This window comes from Squalius cephalus, assembly GCF_949319135.1.
Source record: "Squalius cephalus genome assembly, chromosome: 11".
In the NCBI taxonomy this organism is placed as follows: domain Eukaryota; kingdom Metazoa; phylum Chordata; class Actinopteri; order Cypriniformes; family Leuciscidae; genus Squalius; species Squalius cephalus.
Window position 1 is genome coordinate 24,451,824 of NC_137132.1, and position 9,802 is coordinate 24,461,625.

General features: G+C 39.3%; 1 protein-coding gene across 2 annotated transcripts in view; it reads left to right on the forward strand.

The window, feature by feature from the left end:
- Positions 1-9,549, forward strand: part of nyap2a (neuronal tyrosine-phosphorylated phosphoinositide-3-kinase adaptor 2a) — a 44,563-nt gene extending 35,014 nt beyond the window's left edge. For both annotated transcript variants that reach the window (XM_079885001.1, XM_079885000.1), the window contains 3 exons: positions 44-202; positions 294-415; positions 4,789-9,549. In XM_079885001.1, coding sequence (XP_079741127.1) covers positions 44-202; positions 294-415; positions 4,789-5,019 — 512 coding nt within the window. In that variant the 3' untranslated portion in view covers positions 5,020-9,549. The remainder of the gene's footprint in view (positions 1-43; positions 203-293; positions 416-4,788) is intronic.
- The last annotated feature ends 253 nt before the right edge of the window (positions 9,550-9,802 follow it).

Sequence of the window (9,802 nt, forward strand, 5' to 3'; positions counted from 1 at the left end):
TTTACTGAATTCTGAAATCTCCACCTCTTTTTCTCTCTTCCAGGTGAAAGTAAAGGCAGAAGTGACAGTAAGGACAGAGCCCTCCGTAGCTCTTCTCCGAAATCACAGGATTGGGAAACGCCCACAGGACAATCAGCTACGCCCACAGCCACGCCCAGTCGTCTTGGCCGCTCTTCCATCAGCCCGACCACCATGCTTGGGGGTGCGTCCTGTCCACGCGACAGATAATCAGATAAAAACAAAAAAGGATGCCGATTTTAGGCACTCATTTAACATACTCTCTTCCTTTTTAGAAACAAAAGTTGGGTGTAAACTTGGCCGCTCCGCATCCACGTCAGGAGTCCCGTCCCCTATGGGAACGCCCCAAAGACACGCCCCCGATGCCTCCGCCCACCAGTGCGGGACCCCGTTCCAGGTACAACCCCCTTATTCCTCAGAATGAGCGAGAGATCGCATGCGTGTGGAGTTCGGTTCCTGTCTCCGTGTCTGTCGATCTACCCAGCAATACCTTCATGTCTTTGACCTTTGACCCCGCGGCTATGTGTTTATCCTGTTCTGTCTGCTGCTTCTGCTGCCGTGCATTTCGTTTGGCTCACGGCGTTCATCGTCTGTCTACGTAGATGCGAATGTGTGTGTTGTTTGTGTCCGGTCCAGATCGGGGCTGCCTTCCCATCGCGCTCTGAAGAGGCTCTCACATTTAATTCGTCCTCTGTGAGCTTATGCCAAGAGATCCACAATCAGGGTTTTATATATCAGGCAGTTTTAGCACTTGAGAAAAAGTCTGAATCTGAATGAGAAGCTCTTCAGAGCGCCGGCGGACAGCTTTACTCTCGACCAGCAGCTTCCTCAAGTCTGCGTCGTCTCAATCACAATGTTTCAGATGCTGTGGTTGGCTTCCTCAGATATACAGACATCAAACACAGAAGCTGTTAATACCGTAAAATGGGAGAAAACTCAAGGATCCCGAATCCAAAGCATAGACATCATCACGACTTATTCACCAAATTGATTGAAATATTGAGAGCTTGATTGACAGTTTCCTCAAAACACCCCCAGTTAAAGGCTGTTTGATGTGTGTATATATGTATCTTAGACATGGCATTTATATCAGTGTCACGTGTCGTATGCTCTCTTCTGTTTGTCTGTGTGGCCAGGTTTTTAGAGCTGCACTGTATTATGTACAACATCACTTTCACAGAGACTGGGGAGTCAGTTACACTACTCACTACACAGACTCACCAAGGCATGTTCTTTATATCACAACTGATGAAAGCTACTGTGAACACACACACTATTTTATAGGCATACAGTAATATACAATACAAAACTATTCAGTAATATACTACAATAAAAAACTAATTACGCAATGTATAGCTATACGATTATAACAGAAAACACATTTAGTATGTTTAGTATGTCTGTTCTACTCTCACTCCCCAGTTGTGTGTTTGATTGTTAGTGACTGTAATTGAACTAACCCAAATAAATCTCAAAATCGAGGGATAAAACTAACCCCAACAAAGCAGAAATCTAAATAAAACCTTGTCAAAATTGTCTACTTTTCCGCGTCCACTGTACTTTCTGTGTCTATCTGCTACTTCCTTCCTCAAAAGCACAAATGTGTGTGTGTTTGCTGTATGTGTATAAGTGTGTACTGTACGTGTGTGCGTGTACGTGTGTGTGCATGCCTGAAGTATATGCTCTGTTACAAAACCTAGTCAGCAATACCTAATTTTATTATGGCAACTTTACTATGCTGTCTCCTAAACCTAGTTTTGCCAAAAATTTAAGGCAGCATTGCATGTATGCTCATTATAAATAACCTCAAATCTGTGATATTTTAGTATTATTTAAATACAAATATAGTATTTATTAATATTTTGAATTAGCTCATATTTTTTTTACAGTATTTTGGTTTAAGGTTTAGGAATTTTGTTATGTGCTTTTGTCAGTTTTATTATTTAAAAAATATTTCTAAATAGCAGTAATTTATGTTTATTAAAGGGTTAGTTCACCCAGAAATTTTAATTCCTTCATTAATTACTCACCCTCATGCCGTTCCAAACCCGTAAGACTTTTGTTCATCTTCGGAGCACAAATGAAGATATTTTTGATGAAATCTGAGAGCTCTTTGTACTCTCCATAGAAAGCTATGCAACAACCACTTTGACACTTTAAAAAGTTCACTGTTTATTTAGTCCAACATTTTCTGAAGAGACACGATCGCTTTATATGATGAACAGATTTAATTTAGGCTTTTATTCACATATAAACATTCATCAACGTACACATCAGTTGTGGTAAACGGAGCAAGAACCAATGAGGTTCATTCTCGTGTTACGCAGCACATTTGAGCTTCAGCAAGAACCAATGAGGTTCATTCTTGTGTTACGCAGCACGTTTGAGCTTCAGCAAGAACCAATGAGGTTCATTCTCGTGTTACGCAGCACGTTTGAGCTTCAGCAAGAACCAATGAGGCTCATTCTCGTGTTACGCAGCACATTTGAGCTTCAGCAAGAACCAATGAGGTTCATTCTCATGTTACGCAGCACGTTTGAGCTTCAGCAAGAACCAATGAGGCTCATTCTCGTGTTACGCAGCACATTTGAGCTTCAGCAAGAACCAATGAGGCTCATTCTCGTGTTACGCAGCACATTTGAGCTTCAGCAAGAACCAATGAGGTTCATTCTCGTGTTACGCAGCACGTTTGAGCTTCAGCAAGAACCAATGAGGTTCATTCTCGTGTTACGCAGCACATTTGAGCTTCAGCAAGAACCAATGAGGTTCATTCTCGTGTTATGCAGCACGTTTGAGCTTCAGCAAGAACCAATGAGGTTCATTCTCGTGTTACGCAGCATGTTTGAGCTTCAGCAAGAACCAATAGCCGCGTTTCCACTGTCGGGCCAGTGCGAGCCAGGGCTTTAAACGGGCCGTGCCGGGCTAATAGCACCGGGCCTGCGTTTCCACTGTCGGGCCAGAAGCTCCAGAGCGCTTCACTAAAACACGCCGTAACACGCCTCTCTGGAACAACGTCACACTAACCCATCATTTCACCAACAAATGGAAGTTTTATCAGAAAACTAATCAGAAATCACTGGAAACAGCGTTGAAAACAAACATGATAAAAGCGGCCATTTGCTGGCATTTTTGTTGTTTACTTGAATATTTAAAACCCAGGCATCGATGTTTTACCACAGGTTTACAATAAAACGTGATACATTGATCATAATGAATTAATTTATGTCAAAACTGCACATTAGTCACTCAGAAATAAATTACCGTTAGGTCTATTTCACAAAAGAAAGAGGACACACTTACTTCTTCAGTCGCGTCTGTTTCTGTTTATTTGGTAGTTACAGGACATAATACATCACATTTAGAAAGAATGATAATTTCTACAAATATATGGCACCAAAAATACGACCTGAGGAGCTTTAGCACTCTCTCGACTCCCATACAGATATTTTCAGTAAGAGAAACAGAGGAAGCTCCCGAAAAAAAAAGTTGCTTTATTTTATGATAGTCCGGTATAAAGAGACGAGACGTAGGCTACTGACAGATAAAATAAAAACATGATAGCCTTTATGATTGGTCTGATTTCGTCAAGCGTTCACTGTTTTTTTACTATGCGTATCTTCAAGCGTTTACTATGTTTACTATGGTAATGTTAGCGCGCATAGTCTTTTGCATCACAAACAGAAGGCATTCAAACGCGAGTTAAATTATTTTAAAAGTCTTTAATGCTGACAGAATTCATCCGGCGCTGCCGTCTCCAGACTCAGGTAAACTCCGCCTCTGTTCGTAACCACTCCTCTAGCCCGAGCTGGCCCGCTTTGGCCCAAGGTATTCGACGGGCCAGAAATCCTGGCCGTTGGCCCTGAGCAAGCCCCGATCAAGCCCCGATCAAGCCCCGGAAGTGACAGTGGAAACGCGACTGGCCCTGGCACGCACTAGCACGGCCCGGCCCTGGCCCGACAGTGGAAACGCGGCTAATGAGGTTCATTCTCGTTTTACGCAGCACGTTTGAGGTTCAGCAAGAACCAATGAGGTTCATTATCATGTTACGCAACACGTTTGAGCTTCAGCAAGAACCAATGAGGTTCAATCTTGCATTTACAAGCAGGTTCGGTTGAGCTTCTGTTTATGTTTGCTGTTCAATGTTTATATGTGAATAAAACCATAAATGAAATCATATTAAGCGATCGAGTCACCGCTCAATTCATATGCATTTTAGTTATCATTTTGATTAAAGTTTACAAGGGCACATGAATTTTTGTTTCATCAATCAATATCACTAAATAAAAAAAAAACTTTGATTTCATGGTTCCAAACTTGACTTATTAGAGTATCACTTTGTTAGCTTAATAACATTATAACAAACTAAAGCATAAAGAGGGCCATTAATTAAGAATGCTATCTCTGAAGGCAGCCGCCTGTGTAGCTCACTAGGTATTGAAACAGAGCTGTGGTTGCGCTAGTGAGATTTTGTGTTGCCTTTATAAGTGTTTATTGTTTTAATCTGTGTTTGTACAGGTGCATGTCATGGGCAGTTTAATATGCGTGTACACGATTAAGATATTGTGGTATGTGTGTGCGAGAGAATGAAACTGAACGGCAATACATTCTGACTGTTCTGACTTTAAATGAAAATGAATTATTAAACACTTCATTTATTATTAAAGAACGCTGTTAACGGCTTCACTCTCACAAAAAAATGTATATGAAGGGCTACAAAATCAAAGCCAGCTCTGCATGCACCAACATTGTCTCACCCTTGCCACCCATTAGATGCCCCCAATGCCCTGGGCATGTGGGGACAGCACCATGATGGAGATGATTGAGAAGAAACGTCACCTGTGCAAGGAGATCAAATCCAGACAGAGACCTTCAGACAAAGCCCTGTGCAAACAGGACAGCATGCCCATCCTGCCCAGCTGGAAGAAGACCAACGGGGGCAAAAAATACGGGCCCCCTCCGTACTCCACCCAAACCACTGTCTTCTGGGACACTGCTATATAAAGAGTGACCAGCAAACTACAGCCATGGAGATGCACAGACTGAGGGGGCGTGTCCAAATATTGATTGACAGCTAGCAGGAAGTAGGACTATGTGACATATACAGTGAAGGATCCTCAAATCTCCCTGGTTTCCTATCGCTGTTTATATTTGATATTTTTATATTGAAGATAACTGTCTTAATATTAAATATAATTAGCGGTTTTATAAAGAGGAACTCTCTAAATGAGATCTAAGAGTGAAAATAGTACACTTTAAAACCCATGAGATGATATTTGTCCTCTTCTAAATGGTATTTCTATTTATTTTCTATCCTTTTTTTGGGGGGGTGTTTCTATATTTGCCACTTATCTGTGTGTCTGGGGAAATAACCTATAATGTATGGTGAAACGTGCAGTAATTCCATTGAAATAACATTGTTGTTTTTGACGCCTATGCATTTGGTTTTACGGCATGGACGGCGCTTTTGTTCATTGTCTGTTTTTCATATGGAGAGTTTATTTGAAAATAATATATTTTTGGTGTCTGTACTTTAAATGTGGGATTGTGAGTTGTCAGGCAGTTGTTCTTATGGCTTCTGGGTTGGACTTGAAGTCGATCGTCTGGATTTTGAGATAGATGGGTTTGGTTAGTCGGATTGGATTATGAGATAACTGGGTTATTAAAAATATGGATCGGGCTGTTTTATAAGGCGGTTTGTCAGATATTGAGTGTGGTCAGATAAACTGTGAGGGCACTTTCTGTTTTGCGAGGTCAGCTGGTGTATTTCAATTGTTAGCGCTGTAAACTCGCAAACACACACTAATATCAGCTGCTTTATGGCCTAACATTTGGTGCTGTTCAACTCCTTTCTTGAATGTTCAACCTTAACAGCTACATGTCAGTCATGCACATAATAAAAATTGTAGAGAAATTTGCGTGGGCGCTTTGCGCATGATCAGGGATCGAATGATGAAAATCCGGTCCTCTAGCTGGCATGTCAGATAATAAATCTCAAATACAGACACCGTTCTTTTATGAAGCACTATGCAGACATACTGTCAGTTTACACGTTCATATATCATTGTGACACGAGTCAAGGGCAGGCAAGAGGCAATATCGTACTGAAAAGGCTCAGAAAGAAAAGACCAGGCTGTCATTTCCTCCGATCAGATGCTGTGCATCCAGGCTTCACCCATAGCTTTACCACGCAATCAAACAGCCATGCCGGTGCATTCAAGCACACTTGACTTTATGTGAACTAGTCATCATAAGCACTTAAACACTAGGATGCCAAGCACGGTCTTGAAATGACAGGAGAGTAAATGCCTTTCTGTGCATGTTTAATGATGATTCTGGAATCAGATCAGATCAAAAAACATATTAAATGCAAGTATACTAACAGAAACATTGCTAATGCATTGTAAGCGCATGGTTCCTTAAGTGTGGCAGTAACAAATCTTAGTATTCAAGATAGCTATAGAGTGCTGTAGGAATGAGTCCTAAAACCTGGAAATGGGTTAAGTGTATTTGAACTTACGGTTCCATCATGCCAAAGTCTATGGGATTTTTCAATGGGTTTGCGGTTAACACAGGCTCAAGATACTTTTCATTTTATTCTAGTATATTAAAACATCAGTAATACCTCAATTATGATTTTTTAAGCTTTAAGTGTCTTGATAAAGGCAGTTTGATTCTTAAATGTTTTGATCTTCAAGACAATCTTCACAAATGAACAAAAGTTACATTAAACATCATTCATCATTCAAACTAAACTAAAATTCATAAAAGTTGTGTTCATTTGTGAAGATTATCTTGAAAATCAAAACGTGTATGAATCAAACTTTTGGTCACAGACCTTATTTTCAGCTAGTAAATGGAAAAATCCTATTGGCTTTTTGTCAAGGGAACCAGTGTGATGCTAACTTCCGGGTTGGCCTAAAAAATGTCATCCCTACAGCACGCTATAGTGTTATTTTCACATGTTTGTAATTAAATGAGATGTGTTATTATTCAAGTAGCTTGCTAAACAGACTATTTCACCAAGTTGCTCCGCCATAATGGCATTTGATTTTGACCTGAAAGAGATAACTGACTATAGAGGAAGACTCGTAAACAGTTTACGCTAACACTGCCCCTTGTGGCAATGCTTAGAATAAAGCATGTCTTCTATCATTATTAATTGTAACATATTTCAGAACACAAAAATGTGAGAAATCAATCATTGCATTCATGTACTTGCATAGAGTATGTTTTGAGTCTTAAAGGGATAGTTCACCAAAATATGAATCATCATTTACTCACCCGCAGGTCATTCTAAACTGGTACGACTTGAAACACAAAAGAAGATATATATAAGATGTTTATTAGAAAATTGTCTTTCGTGTGTGTGTCTGTGTTTTCAAACAATTATAATCAATGGGGTCGGTGTTGTTCTGAACCCAATCACTTTCAATTTATGAATAAAAACAGCTGTTTTTTTAAATATCCTATTTTTTGTGACACGGAAAGTAACACATTTTGAATGACGAGGATGAGTAAATTAAAATGTTTAGGTGAACTATCCTTTTTACATATTAGAGCATTTAGAAAATTGAATAAGGATGGCTTTGAGAGAGGGACTTTGCCCTTTTAAGAGTTAATTTATCATTAAATGATGATGATAATGTGAAATAGCCAATGAGCAGGTGTTGGTGTCATTTAGCAATCGGCTGGTTTAGCTGTCAGTGATTTGAGTGACAAAAATGACAACACAAACTCTGTTTTACACTCTACTGTACAGTGGTTGCCATTGAGACACTGTGCTCTGTTGTTGTTTTTACTGCTGTGGGCGGGACTGTGATGTCATGCTGAGGTGTGGTTAAGCCACACCCCTAAAGTTGGGGCTGGATCTCTAAAGCCCCTCCCCTCACTGCCATCCCCATCACACAATCACACATCTAAACCTGCTTATTTAACACACACTTGACATTAGACCAACGCAGAGACACTGTAAACCATGTACGAATGCACATAAAATACAGGCACTTTTCAAAAATTGTATCAGCACATGCTCACATACACATGTACAAAGCTGGCATCCAAGTATAAAGCATTGCCTTGGAGACCTGGGTTCACTGTGACTAAAAAAAATACTTTAGGGAGGGGCTTAAATGTCAGTAGGATGATGTCATAAAGGTTTACAAATGAAGGTAAATAACCCTACTAACTAACATAACTAACAAGTCACCACAACGAAAATACACAACAATGTAGTAGTTAGGGGGGAAAGGTAAAAAGCCAAAAACAGGGGGTGCTCAGTTCTGCAGACCCCCAGATGCAGTAGCACATGTCACCAGTAGATGGCAGTAACAGCCTAGTGTTCTTCATATGCACTGCATTCCAATTCGCATACTGTGTGCTACAAATATGTACTTTACTGGAGAAGGGAAAGTATACTTCTGAGTGCACTACATTAACACATTACAGTTATTCATGTCTTTAAATAATAATAATAGTATGCTAGTATTCAGCAAAACATATGATGGTCAAGGTACTGTGGTCAATATTCCCAGAAAAAAAATATATTCATGGATGTACATTTTGAAATCATTTTACTATGATTTGGGACACACAAATTATAATCTCGTATAGGCTACTATAGGATGCACAGTATACACATTGGGATGCAGCCATACAAAGCAGAATTGCATCATGGTATTAGCCTATAGTGAGTCTAACCATCTTATCTTTATAGTTTCTAAATGCTATAAAGATTAAAAGCCAAAATGGAAATATTCAGGTTTCTGGGGGAATCTGAAACTATTTAGATCTTTGTATTGCAGTTGAGTTTAGAACAGTTAGAGATCTCACTCAGCACAGTGAGTTCCTATGGAGTCACGTTCATGGAACCTGAAATGAAGCCAGATAGGTTCTAGAACACTTGTAATGCAAGTGGAGTTCTATAATGCATTCTGATTCTAATGCAAAATTGTTTTAGAATACGGGTTTTCGTGGCATACTTTGAGAGTTTGTTCTTTTACCACCTAAAATGAAAGAGCCAATTATTGTTCCTCCAGAGTGGTTTGCAGTAAATTTCCAGTGCACTTATATTTTACCCATGCAAAGGGATCTTCTTATATACGAAACATTTAGTTTCCTAGATGTTGGAGAGAAAAAAAATCAGAAAATGAATCAGTGTATACTTCATAACGATGATAAGATAACTTTTCATATCAGAGGAGTTCAAATAGTGGTTGACACACAAACACTCATTCACACACGATCTGTTTCTGCAGTTTTGAGTTTTTGCAGTGTGTAAATATTCTCTAGTTTAATCAGTGGACGCGTTTGTTGCACTATGGGAGTGTAACATAAGCACAGTGGTGTCCAAGTGTGTGTGTGTGTGTGTGTGTGTGTCTCTTTTGCACTCAGAGTGTTGCAGTCTTTACCTTTTCTAGTATTTTTATTTTAGAATGTCAAAAAAAAGAGTACAAACGAAAAGAGTAGGCTTATTGTATCACTGTTTTTCTTTTGAATTATTTACAGAGTATGACAGAAATAAATACATATGTTTTTGCATATTGCTGTCGTATGTGTGGTCATTCAGGTTTCAAACTCTCTGACTAAGTCTGCATTTATTTGAGCAAAAATACAGTAAAAACAGTAATATTGAGAAATATTATTAGCATTTTAAATAACTTTAATACATTTGACACATGACAAAGGTGTATTTTGATTTTCAGCATCATTACTCCAGTCTTCAGTGTCACATGATCCTTCAGAAATCACTCTATATGATGATATGATGATTTGCTGCTTAAGAAAC